At 33.9% G+C, this 18,199-nt stretch overlaps 3 protein-coding genes and 2 long non-coding RNA genes across 6 annotated transcripts; all 5 read left to right on the plus strand.

The window, feature by feature from the left end:
• The first annotated feature begins 1,473 nt into the window (after positions 1-1,473).
• On the plus strand, positions 1,474-1,977 carry LOC129296524 (putative disease resistance RPP13-like protein 1). Its single transcript, XM_054935116.1, has 2 exons — positions 1,474-1,855; positions 1,952-1,977. The coding sequence occupies exons 1-2, from the start codon at positions 1,537-1,539 to the stop codon at positions 1,975-1,977; spliced, it is 345 nt and encodes a 114-aa protein (XP_054791091.1). The 5' UTR covers positions 1,474-1,536.
• A 140-nt stretch (positions 1,978-2,117) lies between these two features.
• On the plus strand, positions 2,118-3,515 carry LOC129296525 (putative disease resistance protein RGA3). Its single transcript, XM_054935117.1, has 3 exons — positions 2,118-2,420; positions 2,527-2,998; positions 3,067-3,515. The coding sequence occupies exons 1-3, from the start codon at positions 2,118-2,120 to the stop codon at positions 3,513-3,515; spliced, it is 1,224 nt and encodes a 407-aa protein (XP_054791092.1).
• A 756-nt stretch (positions 3,516-4,271) lies between these two features.
• Positions 4,272-7,120, plus strand: LOC129296523 (uncharacterized). 2 transcript variants are annotated; one of them, XR_008589816.1, is made up of 5 exons: positions 4,272-4,817; positions 4,967-5,042; positions 5,892-5,958; positions 6,394-6,517; positions 6,656-7,120. It is a non-coding gene; the product is annotated as an uncharacterized LOC129296523 (long non-coding RNA). The 2 variants fall into 2 exon arrangements; XR_008589817.1 differs by lacking the exon at positions 6,394-6,517 and having other exon boundaries at positions 4,273-4,817.
• Positions 7,121-11,653: 4,533 nt separating this feature from the next.
• LOC129296526 (putative disease resistance RPP13-like protein 1) lies at positions 11,654-14,307 on the plus strand. The gene is made up of 4 exons (XM_054935118.1): positions 11,654-11,668; positions 11,761-12,598; positions 12,743-13,215; positions 14,194-14,307. Exons 1-4 carry the CDS (start codon positions 11,654-11,656, stop codon positions 14,305-14,307), a joined length of 1,440 nt encoding a protein of 479 aa, XP_054791093.1.
• Positions 14,308-14,500: 193 nt separating this feature from the next.
• On the plus strand, positions 14,501-17,420 carry LOC129296519 (uncharacterized). The gene is made up of 3 exons (XR_008589815.1): positions 14,501-14,970; positions 15,137-15,212; positions 16,976-17,420. It is a non-coding gene; the product is annotated as an uncharacterized LOC129296519 (long non-coding RNA).
• Positions 17,421-18,199: the final 779 nt, after the last annotated feature.

The raw sequence follows: 18,199 nt of genomic DNA on the forward strand, positions 1-18,199 counted from the left end.
AACCTCCTATAGCTTATTTAAAAACATAATTCTAACTCAATAATTAATTATCAATTTTTTTTATTGTTTGGGTAATTTTACTTAAATCAATTATTTTGCCTCAAAAATTGATTGCACGATCTATCCAAACACGCTGCAAGCCAAGTGGAAAATAGTTGTTTTTTTTTTGGCCAAAATAATAATATTACTAGTCGAGTAAAGTGGGAGGGCATTCAATAGATGATGAATCAAACCTTGTGGATGGGGGCTTGTTAATGTTGAAATTTGATATAACTAATATTATCAGTTGGCGTAGAATTCATTTTTATGAAATTTGGGATTATAAAATTCCGGGACTTCGTGAAACATGATTATATATTGATTAATAAATTTTTGAAGCAACATGCTGGAGAAGAGTACGCACGCATTAATATTGAATATTGATGTCAACATCACTCACAGACAAAAGAGTTCGGCCACAAAGAGAGTCTCTCATCAGGAATCAAATGGCACGGGAGCTTGATTAAGCTGCAATTACCTTAAACAAAGCACCTACTACTATAATAATCCTAATCTTAATTGATTAGCATTGCGCTGCTCAGTTTGCATGTGACTCCGGTGCGCAGACCATTTTGACTGATAATATGAATGAAACATCAACGAGAACCTCACTTAGCTTTCTTCTTCCTTCTCTCTCTCTCTCTCTCTCTCGCGCTTGGTGCTCAATGCCTTGTGCTCACTTTTACAGAACAAGAATGGCTGAGATGCTGGCTGGAGCATTACTCACCCCTGCTGTTAATTATATTTTTATTTTATTTAGTATCTCATAATACATTGTATATTTATTGCTCCTTCTGGTCACACACACACACACACAGAGATATGTAATTTTATATTTTAACGATTAAAAACGTCACAATGTGCCCCTTTCGTTAATTACAACGTAACACTTGTTATTTTTTGTGTTATGAAGTCTATATTTTCTCTCATATTATCATATGACTTAACAATTAATATCTTCATAATTAATGAGAGGGGACACAAAAGATGTTTTTAAATATTAATTTGAAAAAATGGCACACACAAAATTAGGGTTTTTTTTTTTCAAATACTCTTGATCTTATAATTTGAAGTCAAAATTGTCCAAATAATTAAACAAATATGTGACCTAACACCAATTATCTCTAAGTTAGGCCTAGTTTAAGTTTTTAATAAGATTTTGTGTATGAGTATTGAGCATTATAGATGGAGTCTAAATCAACACAAAATTCCAATTTAAGATGGCTTCTAAAAGGGGAAGTAAACGTAAAAATAGCAAAGAGAAGAAATAGACGTTGGCTGTTTGTACCTTTTGCTTTTGAAAAGTGTGGCCCCACCTAAAAAGAAAAGAAAGGGAATCACTCATTATGTCGGATTCGAATGTCTGAGCAATTTCGTCAATATATCCTTCGACCCAAAGTATCAACTATCCTCACTTTCCTCTTCCATCTTTCTTTCTCCAGTTTCCATCTTTCTTTCCTCTGCAATACCTTGCGCTGACTTTTACAGAAAATTGCAATGGCTGAGGTGCTGGTTGGAGCGTTTCTCACCCCCGCCATTGAGGCGCTTCTTGAGAGATTGGCTTCTGGTGACATTCTTGACTTCTTCCGAGTCAAAAAGCTGCAGGATGGCTTCTTGCTGAAAAAACTGGACGTGACCCTTAACAGTCTCAACAAAGTCATTGAAGATGCTGAGGAGAGGCAATACAGAGACCCTTATGTGAAGCGCTGGCTTGATGAGCTCAGAGATGCTGTGTTCCAGGCTGAGGATCTGCTGCTTGAGATTGCAACCGAGGCCTCTCGACGCAAGCTCCAACTTGAACTTCATCCCACTACAGGTAAACTACGCAACTGCTTCACTTCCATTGTGAATTCATTTGAAAGACAAGTCGAACCAAGGATCCATTAACTTGTCGACTACCTTGAATGCTTAGCAAAACAGAGGGATGAGCTGGGTTGAAAGATGGTTCTGGCGCACTGACTCAAGGAGGAGTGATTGTGAAGGGGAAAGTATTCAAGAGATTGCCGGAATCGTCATTGATAGATGAAGATGATATCCTTGGTAGAGATGCTGACAAAGAGAAACTAATCAATATTTTAATGTCGCCCAACGAGGGTGGGAATGGATCCCCAGTGGATGTGATTGCCATCGCAAGTATGGGTGGGATGGGTAAGACAACTCTTGCGCGGCTTGTTTACGAAGACAAAAGGATAACAGAAGAATTTCAACACAAAGCTTGCGTATGCATTTCCGAAGAGTTTGACCCTGTTCAAGCTACAAAAGCGATTCTTAAATCACTTGATGGTAAAATTGAACTTGAACAATCAGATGATTTAGATCCACATCAGCGTCAACTAAAGGACACGTTGAAGGATAAGAAATTTTTCTTAGTTCTTGATGATGTATGGAATCGGGATCATACTATCTAGGACTCCTTTCGAATTCCTTTCAAATCTGGAGCTCCAGGAAGTAAGATTCTCATTACAACACGTGAAAAATGTGTCGCAGAAGTCATGTGGTCCAGAGATATTTATTGCCTGGAGCCATTACAAGATGAATATTGTTGGGAGTTATTTGCAAACCATGCATTTAGCGGCCAATGTGTTGATTCAGAACTTGAATCAATTGGTAGAAACAATTGTTAGCAAGTGTGGAGGCTTGCCTTTGGCAATAAAGACATTGGGAAGTTTGCTGGGCACAAAACCAACTCCACAATATTGGGGTGAAATTTTGAAGAGTGATATTTGGTCCTTATCAGAGGACGAGAGCAAGATAATCCCATCTTTAAGGCTGAGCTATCATTATTTACCTTCTAATCTCAAGCGTTGCTTTACATTTTGTTCCATCTTTCCAAAAGATTACTTGATAGAGAAGGATGTTCTTATTCAGTTGTGGATGGCTGAAGGTCTGTTACATTCTGCTCAAACAAGTAAGAACTTTGAAGAAGTGGGCAACAAATCTTCAATGACCTACAATCCAGGTCATTTTTTGAACCATCAAAAAAGAATGGCAATTACTTCATGATGCATGATCTTTTGAATGATTTAGCAAAGTCTGTGATGGGAGAGTTTTGTGTTCAGCTAGAGGTTGGTCGGGTGCAAGAAATTTCAGCGAAGGCTCGATACTTTTCATTTAGACGCAGAGCAACTGAAAATCTGGAAACTTTTAAGAATTTCAAATGCCACCAATTACGTAGTTTCATCCTATTGGATGGCTACGTATTTTTTGACGAAAATGATAGACTATCTAGACTTTCTCATCTCAATTACATACGAGAGTTATCTTTGGCGGGATGTACAAATTTCCAAGAGTTGGTAGATGATATTGGCAATTTAAAGCACTTGCATTATCTGGATCTTTCTGAGACTTCAATAGAAAAATTGCCAAATTCAATGTGCTTGCTAATTAATTTACAAACATTGAGATTAAGGGATTGTCATTGCTTGGTTGAGTTTTCCATCAAATTTTCACAAGCTCATCAACTTGCGTCATCTTGACTTGGATGGTTGTGATTCCATAAAAAGATGCCAAAACATATGGGAAAGTTAAATCATCTCCGGACAATGAATCATTTTGTTGTGGCAAAGAAAGGAGGAGCATGCTTGAAGGAACTAGGTGCCTTGAACCATTTAATGGGTTCACTGACCATCTCGCATATGGAGTACATAAACAATCCCATGGATTTGAGAGATGCCAATTTAAAAGAAAAGCATTTGGATAAATATGTCTAAATTATAAGTGGTATGACTATAATGGTGAAGCAGGACCACATCGAGAAGACATATTAGAAGGGCTTGAGCCAAATAATAATTTAAAAGAGATCATTGTTGAATATTACGGAGGTACCAAATTGCCAACCTGGTTGGGTGGTTCACACTTTTTACCCAATTTAGTGTCTTTATCTTGGCACGTTGTGCCAACTGTGTGAACTTACCATCACTTGGGCAGCTACCTACTCTGGAGAAACTTGAGATTACAAAATTGCATGGACTAAAGGTGATAGGGGAAGAGTTTCATGGGAATGACTCCTCCAATGCTCCATTTCGTCGCCTTTCATATTTAATATTTTATGACATGGAAGAATGGGAAGAATGGAGTATTTGTCGGGAAGATGAGAGTTTCCCGTGCCTTCAAGAGCTTCATATATATAATTGGCCTAAATTGAGAAAGTCTCTACCTCCACACCTTCCTCGTTTAAAAGTTATCCATAATTGGCTGTAAATATGGAGGCAACACTTCCCATGTCTTCTTGCACGGAACGTATATGGTTGAGGAGCTGTAAGAAGATTACAGTAAAAGATGTGCGCACATGGAGGGAATTATCACGGCGAGATCGAGGAGGCATGCTTTCCACCCTACCAGATTTACCACTCTTCAGAGGCATCGTGGAGAAGATCACCTTATTGTCTTGGTATATGGTTTGGGTGAAAATCGGTTGAAAGAAATTTCATTTAGTGATCATGACTTTGAAGATGGGGAGTCCTTCCCTGAGGAGGGCTTGCTGCCGTCCAGCCTCCAATCTCTTTCATTCTCAGGTTGTCACAACTTGAGAAGATTAAATTACAGGGGTCTTCTCCACCTTCATTCCCTTGCTTCCTTATCTTTTCCAGACTGTCCAAACATGAGTTTTGAAGGCATGCCAGAAAATGGTTTCCCTCCATCCCTTTCTCATTTATCTATCCAAGATTGTTTCGTTGTTGGAGGAGAGGTGTAAAAATCAGACAGCACCAGATTGGCCTAAAATTGCTCGTATCCCTCATGTCTCCATACGCAGAGCTTGACTCTCATTCTGCTCAAAGGTAATTCATCCACACGTGGACAATATTCATGTTTTAATAATTCATCATTTTGTCTTTGTTTTTTTCAGTTATTATCATTCATCAAATTATATCATTGCATGCTCACTTTAATTACATCTCCTCATATGGACTCTTCTTAATTTGGATAGACATTCCTATAGCTAATATCTCAAGTTTCTTGGAGCAGAACAACATCATTTATCAATACTGCTTATTCTGGAAAAGGTACGCACTTCCTCTTTACAAATGCCGCATGCCTTCTCGACAACGTCCACTACTTTCCATTTTCTAACAAAAAATCCTCTCTAAATATTTCATAATTTTTTTTATTAAAAAAATCTCTCCTCCGTGTTTTGTTGTCCCCGTTTCTGCATGAATAAATGCACAGTATTTTACTGAGACATTTTTTGAAGGTCATTTGTATGTTCGAGATCTTCTTCAGTTACATATTAAATCTCTAGTGATTGATAGTTATCAGTTTTCGGTTATGAATCACAACACATTCTGTTACTCTGTTTACATCAATAGATTTAGCTTTTATATTTAACCAAAAAAAAAAAATCAGATCATCTACTCCTTCCTAATGGTGATTTATATATTAAATCAAAACAAATACCCCTCTTTACTTAATATTTTAAAACATATCAAACAATCAGCTATATTATCACTTCTTCAACACTTGCGGTATTCATTGGCTATTGATTCTAGTTTGAAATTGTTTTTTTTTTTCCTATTCATACTTTAAATTTTTTTTACTTCTTTATATTATCTTGATTTTTTATACACAAGCAAAGAGGGTATTTGTTCTTCTACATTTTCTAAATTTCTATCAATTGGTGAACTTTAAAGAAAAATAACGTTGTTATACTTTTATTAGTGAGTCAATAAATAGTCTTATATAAATAGTTTTTTTTTTACTGTATTATTTTATGACCTGAGCTAAATGGATTTAGTCAGGCTATTTCATCATTGTGGGTAAAAATTAACGGCTGAATTTTTTTTCATTTATTATCATTCCTCTAAATTATTGCATGATTAAGACCTTATAATGTTTTGTATTTATCGTATGGCAAGATTCCTGAAGCTCCATTCTGCAGTTTCTTAGAACAGCACATGAAAACTGCTTGTGATGCTTGAAAAGGTACTTCCTCTGTATTAATCCTATATGCTTAGCAATTCTCTGCACTTTTCCATTTCTCATCATATGCTATATTAGTTCATATTTGGCCCAAAAAAAAAAAAAGAAAAAGAAATCAGATCACATGCTCCTTACTAATGGTCATTTCTGTTAAATTGATAATCTCTCGTGTTTTTGGAAATTGATTATATACGAGCAAAGAGGGGTATTTTTTCTTCTAGATTTCTTTAATTTTTATCAAAAGAATTGGTGCTTTTATGAGTCTTTTCATTTTGACATGTCACTCAATTATTACAACAAGAAGAACCTTGCATCCTTTCTGCAAAGTTCATTCTCTTAGTGTTATTTGCAGAAAGGACGGGAATGTCATTTTGCATCTTATCTTCTTCCCATATGCTGCACTCAACTCACATTATTCCTCTCCTTTGCTAAATTCAGCATCAGAAAGAAAATGGAATTTCTGGCTTGGTGAGATTTCAAAAAACAGAGTGAAGGAAATTTCTCAAATGAATGAATGAATAGATCAGAAGTGTGGAGTGAAATATATCAGAGAAGAGTTTTGGTGAGGAAACATTATATCTTTTCAAGTTGTGTTGTCCTAAAATCTGTCACCATATGACTTCTAAGAATTTCAAAACATGGCAACTTAATTCGTCAGTCTACTAACTTGGTACTGTTGGTTATGTCCTCTATTTTTCAGTGCACATGCTAGCTGAGTTAAGGAAAACTTCATGTGGCATATATGAATGTCAGAAACAATTAAGGAAATAGAATTCAACTTTGAGCTTCTCATATGATGGGAGTTGAGACAACTTTTAGAATGCCAGAATCTCTTCTTTTTTTTTTTTTGCTGGTTATTTGTTTCTTTGATTTATTTTTCGTGTATTTTTTTCTTTTTCTTTTTTTTTGTTTGGTTGGTATTGTTTATTTTTTATTTTAGAAAGTAATAGGCTTTATAGTTTTTAGCTGGTAATGATGATCTTTAAAATTTTGATGTATTTATTTTTGTTGATTGTGTAACCACAGTATTCCTCCGTTATAAGAGAGGGTTTATTAATAAAATTGGAGGTAGGGATCAAAGAGAAAGATTTTCTCTCTCTCCCCTCTCCAACTTAATCCTAGGAATAAGAAATGTGTATGCTACTTTTATGGTACTGAAGTGATGTATGAAATTTGTGGAGATGGAACCAATTGAAGTAGAAGCACTCTGTTTTATGGCTTGGCTTAATTAAATTAAATTCCATGCATCCTTACCACACATGGATTTCAATTTTGTTTGGTGTATAGGCCTACATTACTGAATCAATTAAATCAGTTAATGAAATCAGTTAAACCGATCGGAAAAGAAATGCATGCATGAATGTGTCTTGTTTGGAAGAGATGGTGCAGCGTACAAATTGAAAGAACTCTTGAACCTGTTGAGTGGATGTGGACTTTTCTCATGGACTGGAAAATTGCTGAACCATTGTCTTCTTTTACAATCTTGTGAACTTCAACAAATACAGAATATCAGAATCGTGCTTTGCAGACCATCAACAATATTCAAGAATTATCCTTCCAACAATTCTTCTTAACATCCAATATATATCATAAAAAACTAATTTTATAAAACATACCAATATTTATAAAACTAACACATACAAACACACGGTACAGTCCTCGTTCAACCTTTGACATATATGTGGAGAAATTATTATTATTATTATCATTATTATTATGAACAAACCAATCAATTTGTTCCTCTGATAAGGCCGAATTACTTCTTCGGTTAAATTAATAAAATCCGATATTCGAGTTGAATGAAACTTGATTACCCCAGCAGCAAGCCCATTAGAAAACAGAGAATTGTAAAGGAAGTTTATAAATTTAGCCTTTTGATATATTCCAATCGAGCAAATAAAAATATCATATATTCCATATCAATTCGTTTCTTTCTTTTTATTTTTCAAATCTTTGATTGCCCACGCTGTACAATTTGGATGAAGATCTTCAATTATAGAGTTGCTACGTGCCAAGCATTTTCACCTAACGAATGATTACATAAGAGCATTTTCTTGACTTGATGAATCCATTAACTATAATATCGCACATGATAACATTTGTAGTAATGAAGATATTGTTATAAATTAGTCTAATCTTTAAAAAAGCGTTTGATTTGATTTGATTCGGGGGCAATATAGCAGTCAGCTTTATTACATGGCATTGACCCGAGCATGCAACTAATTAGAGTGGATAATTTAGACAGACTAAAGTTATTTGAATTGAATTGAAAATATTTGAAATGTGAAAAAATTCATAAGGTAAGCTTGGTCTGAATACCTGAATTGTTAAATATTATATTATTTTAAAAAAATGACAATTAGAGACTTCATAAGAACATTAATGACAATTATAAACTTTAAATTATTTAAATTACAATAATAAACCATGATCTTTACTTACAATAAATTATCTTTTGTTGATAGGTTTAAAATTCACAACAAACTTTAATAAATTTCTAACTAATGTTACAAAAATTTTCAATTATTTTTTATTGATTTTTCAAATGATGGAAAAGTAATTGGCTTGAAATTAATAACTGACTATCATAAATTCTTAACAAATGTTACGAATACTTTCAAGTATATTTAGTATATTTTTAAGTGATTTATCTATATATTGATAACAAAAAAATCATAAATGATCGGCTTGTAATTCACAACTGACTCTCATAAATTTTTAACTAAGGTTACAAATAATCCCAAATATATTTACTTGATTTTCCAAATTATTTATAGATATATTGAAAGTAAAAAAATTAAGATTCACAATTCATTTTTGTAAATGTTCAATTGACGTTACAAATAATCCTAAGTATATTTAATAAATTTTTTGATTTATTATTTATATTTTTTTAATTACAAGTAAAGATCATGATTTATTATTGATATTTCAATAATTTAGGGTCTATAATTATTATTAATGTTCTTACAAGGTCCCTAATTATCATTTTTGCTATTATTTTTCTCTATTTTTAGCCAATTTTAATTTTTACATTAAAAATTAAGATTTTTCAAGTAGAAGAACACTACAATACACCTTTTCTCCCATCCTTATTAAAGTGAGACCAAGCATAAAAAAATGAAAATGAAAGCATATAAATTAACCTCTTGTGTTTATTTTTAAAATATTTTACAAAATATTCAAAACAAATAATTATCATAGCATTAAAACTTTATTTAGGAGCGCAAATATGTCAAATAAAAGTTTGGAAGAGGACTTATGAAGGCTAAATGAAAATTGAAGTGAATGTTAATTTCATGTTATTAATACTAAAAAAGGAAATTTGAGTATTTGAATTAAGCTTGTTCGAATTTGGGTTTGATCTAAATTCTTTAAGCTCATTTTAATGATCCAAATAAGTTTAAAGTAAAGAAAATTTTTTAATCTCTCAAGCTTCATTTAAGTTTTTTGAGCTTATTTAAATTAGTCCAAATTATCCCCTTCACAATTAATGATTTTGGTGCAATATAAAAAGTTTGGATAAAACTAGACGAAGTTGTCCCAGAAGAGTGTAATAAGGAGCTAGAGAAAAACAATCACTTTGATATGTACTCTCTCCAATCTCTTCAACGCTCGAACACGCAGACAATATAGAGACACTTTATGAAAATTATATTCAATTCCTCTACATTAGCATGCATTCATTAGGGTGTAGCAAATCCCCTACATGACAGGACAGGAGAGCAAAAAGCATCTAATAGCACAGTAGCATTGCAGCTTCGACGTTTTTCTTCTATTTTTCCATATTACATTTTTTTTTTCATTTATGTGAGAACGGTAATAATACCATGTGCGTTCCTATTATGTAGTTCTTGCATTTTGCTCCTTCTCTATTGCTTCAATTTTTTGTTTTTGAAATTTTTGAGTGCATGCAATATTGTGCCAAAGGATCCTAGGAACTCGTTGTTTGATTTAGAGTCAGGTTTATTGCATTGCTTGAAAATAAGCTCCTCTCACACACATGCACAGCCAGGAAAAAAAAAAAACCAGCGCCGACAATTGCATATAACAATATTTGTATTTACGAAGAAGATATTGACCCAGTCATGGAATAGAATTGGAGAAATTGGCATATTTGAACGAAAATGAGCTGTCTCAGAAAATTGACCCATATGTGACAAGTACAATTGATGAACCCTATCTATATTAGTTGGAAGTTTAATTTCAATTTCACAGTAATTACCAACCAACCAAGTGAACAAAATTGACTCGTTTACGAAATTGATAGAGTCAAAATTATTGAACGAGACACCCAAACGTAATAACTCAAAATTGCATTTTATTGCTTCCCTGGTTTTATTTATAAAATCCTACTCATTAATTACCTTGTACGAGATCCTTTATAGAATTTAATAAAACATTTGTGATTTATTTTTATAAAATACTATTATCTCTTTCTCTTAGTTTGAATAATATTTTTTTTCTATATCTCTCATTTTCATCCAATAAAACTATCACACTGTTTTTGTAAAGTAAAATTCCTACATTTATATAATTTTAACTAATTTCTTAATCTCAAGAAAATAGTTATCAGTGTAATAGGGTCTTGTTAAAAGAAAGAATTACAATCAAATTTCACATAAAAAAATTAATTATTGCAAGATCTATTGACAATTAAACTAAACTAGATGATACAGTTTAATTCAATTATCAATGGGCCTTACAATAATTAATTTCTTTGTGTAAGGTTTTAATATAATTTTTCCTTATTAAAATAGGCAAAAAAAATTAGGATAAATTGGCCCATTGGCCCAAAAAAAAATCTTGTGCTCAAAAACTATAAATTAACTTTTTAAAAATTTGAGAGTATGGCTAGTTTACATTAATATACAAAGAGTTTATTATTAAATTAAAAAAATAAATCATCCATAATACAATATATAATAAATGTTACACTATTTGCTTGATTTGATCATTTAAGATTGGTTATATTTGCAAAAGTCCCAAAAATTTAATACTTGTAAAATTATTAGATTTAGAATAGGGTTGGAATAAGATAAACTCAATCAGTATCTTGGTCTGAATATGTCTCATAACATATCATGTGGATGAAAAAGCTTTCAATTAAATATTGAGACATCATTAATTTGATCTGCATTTTTCATATATTGAACCCAGATATATAGGCATCCATACGTATATTTCATTACAAGATAAAATATGTCAAAATATTTCGTTATTCAAGATAAAACATGAGTTAGGTTCATAGAAAATTATTAACCCTATCCAAAAAATTAGAGAAATTATTAAACATGCATGACTCCAACCGTAGTAACTCAAATGGGCACTTTTTTATTTTTATTTTAAAAAAAACCAATCACAGGAGCCACTTCATTTGGGTTAAAAGTAATAATATGCTGGAATCAAAATTATCCACCCCCGTCCATATGAGAATGAGAATGTGAAAACAAGAATATAGTAGCCGGCAGGTAGCAGTAGCAGAACGGAATTATGAAAAGTCTTTGCGGAAAAGCAAACCAATATGCACCACGCAGACATTATCTCTGACTTCAATTTCGGAGTAATTCCCAACAACCAAACAACAAAGTGACAACCCTTCCACCAACGAACCTTAATTTCTTCTTCCATCTCTCCTCGGTTTTCATCATCCGTTGCTGCTCAATACTTGCTTGTGCAAAGTTTTACATAACAAGCCATGGCTGAGGTGCTGGTTGGAGCGTTTCTCTCCCCGCCATTGAGGCACTTCTTAAGAGATTGGCTTCTCGTGACATTCTTGGCTTCTTCTGAGTCAAAAAGCTGCAGGATGGCTTCTTTCTGAAAAAACTGGACGTGACCCTTAACAGTCTCAACAAAGTCATTGAAGATGCTGAGGAGGGGCAATACAGAGACCCTTATGTGAAGCGCTGGCTTGATGAGCTCAGAGATGCTGTGTTCCAGGCTGAGGATCTGCTGCTTGAGATTGCAACCGAGGCCTCTCGACGCAAGCTCCAACTTGAACTTCATCCCACCACAGGTAAACTACGCAACCACTTGACTTCCGTTGTGAAATCTTTTGAAAAGGAAATCGGAACAAGGGTCCAGAAACTTGTAGAGTACCTAGATTTCTTAGAAAATCAGAGGAAGCAGCTGAGGTTGAAGGATGGCTCTGGCATACTCACTCAAGGGGGAGTGAATAGGAGAGTTTTCAAGAGATATCCAGAATCATGTTTGATCAATGAAGCTGATATATTTGGTAGAGGTCCCGATAAAGAGAAACTAATCAAGATTTTAATACCACCCAACAAGGGTAGGAATCCATCCCCAGAAGATGTGATTGCCATCGCAAGTATGGGTGGGATGGGTAAGACAACTCTTGCGCGGCTTGTTTACGAAGACAAAAGGATAACAGAAGAATTTCAACACAAAGCTTGGGTATGCATTTCCGAAGAGTTTGATCCTGTTCAAGCTACAAAAGCGATTCTTAAATCACTTGATGGTAAAATTGAACTTGAACAATCAGATGATTTAGATCCACATCAGTGTCAACTAAAGGACAAGTTGAAGGATAAGAAATTCTTCTTGGTTCTTGATGATGTATGGAATCGGGATCATACCATCTGGGACTCCTTTCGAATTCCTTTCAACTGTGGAGCTCCAGGAAGTAAGATTCTCATTACAACACGTGAAAAACGCGTCGCAGAAGTCATGCGGTCCTGATATATTCATTGCTTAGAGCCATTACAAGATAAATATCCTTGGAAGTTATTTGCAAACCAGGCATTTAGCGACCAATGTATTGATCCAGAACTTGAATCAATTGGTAGAACAATTGTTGGCAAGTGTGGAGGGTTGCCTTTGGCAATAAAAACATTGGGAAGTTTGCTGGGCACAAAACCAGCTCGTCAATATTGGGGTGAAATTTTGAAGAGTGATATTTGGTCCTTATCAGAGGACGAGAGCAAGATAATCCCATCTTTAAGGCTGAGCTACCATTATTTACCTTCTAATCTCAAGCGTTGCTTTGTATTTTGTTCCATCTTTCCAAAAGATTACTTGATAGAGAAGGATGTTCTTATCCAGTTGTGGAAGGCTGAAGGTTTGTTACATTCTACTCACACAAGTAAGAACTTTGAAGAAGTGGGCAACGAAATCTTCAATGACCTACAATCCAGGTCATTTTTTGAACCATCAAAAAAGAATGGCAATTACTTCATGATGCATGATCTTTTGAACGATTTAGCAAAGTCTGTGATGGGAGAGTTTTGTGTTCAGCAAGAGGTTGGTCGAGTGCAAGAAATTTCAACAAAGGCTCGCTACTTTTCATATAGATGCAAAGCAAATGAAAATCTTGAAACTTTTGAAAATTTCCAATGCCACCAATTACGTAGTTTCATCTTATTGCATGAAAATTTCAACTCCATGCATGACATGATTAATGATATTATATCTAGATCCCTTTCTCATCTCGAGTACATAGATGGGGTATATTCAGCGGGAAGTCAAAGTTTCAAAAACTTTGATATCATGCATGGCACAAATGATGATATAATATCTAGACTTTCTCATCTCAAGTACATACGGGGGTTATGTTTGGCGGGATGTCAAAGTTTCAAAACGTTGGCAGATGATATTAGCAATTTAAAGAACTTGGATTATTTGGATCTTTCTGAGACTTCAATTGAAAAATTGCCAAATTCAATATGCTTGCTAGTTAATTTAAAAACATTGAAATTAAGGGATTGTCGTTGCTTGGTTGAGCTTCCATCAAATTTTTACAAGCTCATCAACTTGCGTCATCTTGACTTGGATGGTTGTTATTTCAAAGAAAAGATGCCAAAACATATGGGAAAGTTAAATCATCTCCGGACAATGAATCATTTTGTTGTGGCAAAGAAAGGAAGGTCAGGTTTGAAGGAATTAGGTACCTTGAACCATTTAATGGGTTGACTGACTATCTCACATATAGCATGCATAAACAATCCCATGGATTTGAGAGATGCCAATTTAAAAGAAAAGCATTTGGATAAATTATGTCTAAATTATAAGTTGTATGACTATAGTCGTGAAGCAGGACCACATCAAGAAGACACATTACAAGGGCTTGAGCCAAATAATAGTTTAAAAGAGATCATTGTTGAACATTACGGAGGTACCAAATTTCCATCCTGGTTGGGTGGTTCACACTTTTTGCCCAATTTAGTGTCTTTATCTTTGACACGTTGTGCCAACTGTGTGAACTTCCCGCCACTTGGGCAGCTACCTTCTCTGGAGAAACTTGAGATTACAGAATTGCATGGAATAAAGGTGATAGGGGAAGAGTTTATGAGAATGGCTCCTCCAATGCTCCATTTCGTTGCCTTTCATATTTAAGTTTTAAAGAGATGAGAGAATGGGAAGAATGGAATATTTGTCGGGAAGATGAGAGTTTCCCGTGCCTTCAAGAGCTTCATATATGGTGTTGCCCAAGTCTGACAAAGTCTCTACCTCCACACCTTCCTCGTTTAAAAAAGTTAGACATCCGCTGGTGTGGAAATTTGGAGACAGCACTTCCCAAATCCTCTTGCATGGAAGTTATAGAGTTAAAGGAGTGTAAGAAGATTACAATAAAAGATGTGCCTACATGGAGGGTTAATACGGCGACGTCAAGGAGGCAGGGGTGTATGTAAGTTGAAAGAAATTTCATTTAGTGGTCATGACTTTGAAGATGGGGAGTCCTTCCCTGAGGAGGGCTTGCTATCGTCCAGCCTCCAATCTCTTTCATTCTCAGGTTGTCACAGCTTGAGAAGATTAAATTGCAGGGGTCTTCTCCACCTCCAATATTCCCTTGCTTCCTTATCTTTTCAAGACTGTCCAAGCATGAGTTTTGAAGGCATGCCAGAAAATGGTTTCCCTCCATCCCTTTCTCATTTATCTATTGAAGATTGTTCGTTGTTGGAGGAGAGGTTTAAAAATCAGACAGCACTAGATTGGCCTAAAATTGCTCATATCCCTCATGCCTCCATACGTAGAGCTTGACTCTCATTCTGCTCAAAGGTACTTCATCCACTTTACCCTCCCATACATGTTCAATATTCATGTTTTTTTAATAATTCATCATTTTGCCTTTGTTTTTCAGTTATTATCATTATATTCATCAAAATTATATTATTGCATGCTCACTTTAATTACATCTCTCTCATGTCGACTCTTCTTTGGATAGACATTCCTAAAGCTACAGTCTCAAGTTTCCTGGAGCAAAACAACATCATTTATTAATACTGCTTATTCTGGAAAAGGTACGCACTTCCTCTATATAAATGACGCATGCCTAATTAACAATTTCCATTACTTTCCATTTCCTAACAAAAACTCCTATCTAAAAATTTCATAATTTTTTTATTAATTAAAAAAATATTTTGTTGTCCCCGTTTAACTATGAATAAATACACGGTATTTTACAGAGACATTTCTTGAAGGTCATATATACATTCAAGATGTTGATCCACTACCAAAAAACATCCATTTTGTGACGGATTTTATCCTAATTTTGGGACGGAATTGTCATCACAAATGTAATTTGGGACGGAATTTGTGATGGATAACCTTTCGTCACTATTTTGCTGGTTGCAAATTGTTTGCGATGGAATTTGAAATTCTATCCCAATTTGAGACGAATATTTTGTCCCTAATTTGCGAAGGATCCTAATGTCGCAATGGTGTCCCTAATTTGGGATAGATTATAGTGTCATAGATCTGTCCCAAAAATTTGTGAAGGAATTTTCATTGCAAACGCGTGCCAATATTTGTGAAGGAAATTCTGTCGCAAATGCGTTTCAAATTCTGTGAAGAGCTTTTTTGTCACAAATCCGTTACAAATTTATATTTGAAAGAAAAAAATTTTAATTATTTATTTAATTTCAATTGTTATTTCCCCCATCATTATTTTACAATCTCAACCTGTAACAATAATTTTATATATAAAATAAGTAAAATTATAAGAAATTTAACTTAAAGCATTTAGAACAAAATATCTCATTTAGTACTTAAAATTTGATGCAATCATACTCAAATGTCAAAGCATAGAGAAATCATTCAAAAGCATTTAAAGTCGTCAAATAACATCATAATCACTAAACAACATCAAACAGAAGCATGAGCTTCATCATCTTCATCTTCATCTTCATCCTCCATATGCAGCATACGCTTAAGCAAAATATTGATATTCTTTTGGCAACTTTGAAGCTCTTGTTGCTGCTCATTTATTATTGACTCAAGATTTTTGTTCATCTCTATCAAAGCATCTACATGCTTTTGCAGCTCATTTTCAAATTTTGGGTGGAGTCATGTATGATAAGAGGCATCCTCTACAGAACAAGAGCAATGATATGAAAGAGCCTCAGATCCAATACCAAAAATTCGTCCTTTCCTGTTAACACCACCCACAGCTTTCAACCATAATTCTATATCATCAGCATAGTCTTCTTCTACTTTTTCAAGAGGTGGATCTATATCTAGGAGCTCTCCTTGATTAGAGGATCTACTAGACCTCTTTAGAGTCATATAATGTTCCTATAAAAAGATAGGTAATTAAATTATAATTCAACTCAATTTCATAAATCAACAAGATAAGCATTCATTTAACTTAACAAATTGACAAGGTAGCTATAAAGAAAGATTAAAATGCAAATGTTTAACATTCCATAAAAAATACAATGAGAGGGACAATTTATCTTCAGTTACAATTAAAATCTCTATTGATTTATGGTTATATATGGATCACAACCCATATTCTATTGCTCTGTTTACATCATTAGATTTATTAGCTTTTTATATTTAGCCAAAAGAAACAAAATCAGATATTACCAATGGTGACCAAAATAAATATACTTCAATACTTCAGATGTTTAAACACACATCGACAAGAACTTTACACGCTTCTGTGAAGCTCTTCCTTTTAATTTGTATGCAAAAAGGACAGAAAAGTCATTTCATTATATTATCTTCTCTCCATGTGCTGCACTCAACTCATGCCAATACTCTCTTTTTGCGCAAAACGCAGCATCAGACCAAAAAAGGGGGAATTTCTGGCTTCAATTTCAGATTAAAAGAAAAGGCTCCTCAACCTCAATTGAAGTATTCAAACCAGCATCAATGGCTCATATACATAGTACTTCTGCAGAAATTAAACTAACCTTCCAGTTGATTTTACTTGCTCCATCTAGATTTGGTTGGTGATGGAGTACATAACATCGTGCGATACATATAATTGATCTCATATAATAAGATAAGATTTGTTGCTCTTGTTACATTGTTGTATTTCCTTCTGTCTATTTTGTAGGAGTTGATTGGTTTTTTTTCCCCCATTTTTCTTTCGCCGGAACTTTCTTTGATTTGTAGCAAGACTTTATTATTCAATGTTGCCTTGTAAAGTGTCATCACTACATTTCAAGTGATTCATTGTCTTAAAAGTTTATTTCTACGTTCTTAGTTAGAAGTTAGTAGTTTGTAATTGACAACATTCTAATTTGTATTATGATTATCTTCTCATTATAAAATTCTCAAGCATATTGTGCTTGAGAATCAAGATGTAGGATTCAATATTTGAATCTGAACCTCTATATATCGTGGCTATATAGCGTGGTCTCATTTTCTTCTTCCTTTATCTCTTTTTACCCTTTATTATTTAAACATTGTTTTATTTTCAAGTTAATTTGTCGCCAACAATGAAGACGCTAAGTTAATTTTCCAGAATGAATCAAGCAAGTCAGCCGAACTGGTCTATATACAGGCAAAATAAGGTCATACATTAATCTCAAATTGGAGACAGAAAGATAAAGGAAAGAAAGGCTATAATGGAATTTAAAATTGATTCTAATATTTGCCACTGAATATCTGTTTATGTTTATTGTAGGGGGGAAAAATCTCATTGTGTTATTCAAATTATTGCTTTTGACAGCATTAAATTGGTTTTCATTGTGCTATTCAAATTATTTTCGTTTCTGATCTTTTAACTTTATGCTCCTGCTGTTCTTTTAAAGCTCCACATCCACTTCCAACTTAATTGCAAAAGCCCTATCTAAATATATTTTTTAAACTTTTTTATCTCTCCCGCCTTTTAGGCAGTCTTTATAAAAATATAAATAGATGAAAAGCATTTTGATAATACATTTCTAGAAGGTCATTTGTATGTTCAAGATGATGCTGATCTTTAGTTTCATTATTTTAAATATGCATTGATTTGTAGTTATCAGATAAGAGTCACAAACCTAAATTTGTTGCTTTG

This window comes from Prosopis cineraria, unplaced genomic scaffold, assembly GCF_029017545.1.
Source record: "Prosopis cineraria cultivar Desert tree isolate PC_DT_omini unplaced genomic scaffold, ASM2901754v1 PC345, whole genome shotgun sequence".
Lineage (NCBI taxonomy): Eukaryota > Viridiplantae > Streptophyta > Magnoliopsida > Fabales > Fabaceae > Prosopis > Prosopis cineraria.

Bases quoted from the DNA above. Each gene is read 5' to 3' on its own strand.
- LOC129296524 (XM_054935116.1), top strand. From the start codon at position 1,537: ATGGCTGAGGTGCTGGTTGGAGCGTTTCTCACCCCCGCCATTGAGGCG. The intron at 1,856-1,951 runs GTAAACTACGCA...TTGAATGCTTAG, and splicing joins TGAACTTCATCCCACTACAG to CAAAACAGAGGGATGAGCTG.
- LOC129296525 (XM_054935117.1), top strand. From the start codon at position 2,118: ATGTCGCCCAACGAGGGTGGGAATGGATCCCCAGTGGATGTGATTGCC. The intron at 2,421-2,526 runs GTATGGAATCGG...AATGTGTCGCAG, and splicing joins TTTTCTTAGTTCTTGATGAT to AAGTCATGTGGTCCAGAGAT. The intron at 2,999-3,066 runs GTCATTTTTTGA...TGAATGATTTAG, and splicing joins TTCAATGACCTACAATCCAG to CAAAGTCTGTGATGGGAGAG.
- LOC129296526 (XM_054935118.1), top strand. The intron at 12,599-12,742 runs GTAAGATTCTCA...GTATTGATCCAG, and splicing joins CAACTGTGGAGCTCCAGGAA to AACTTGAATCAATTGGTAGA. The intron at 13,216-14,193 runs GTTGGTCGAGTG...CCACTTGGGCAG, and splicing joins AGTTTTGTGTTCAGCAAGAG to CTACCTTCTCTGGAGAAACT.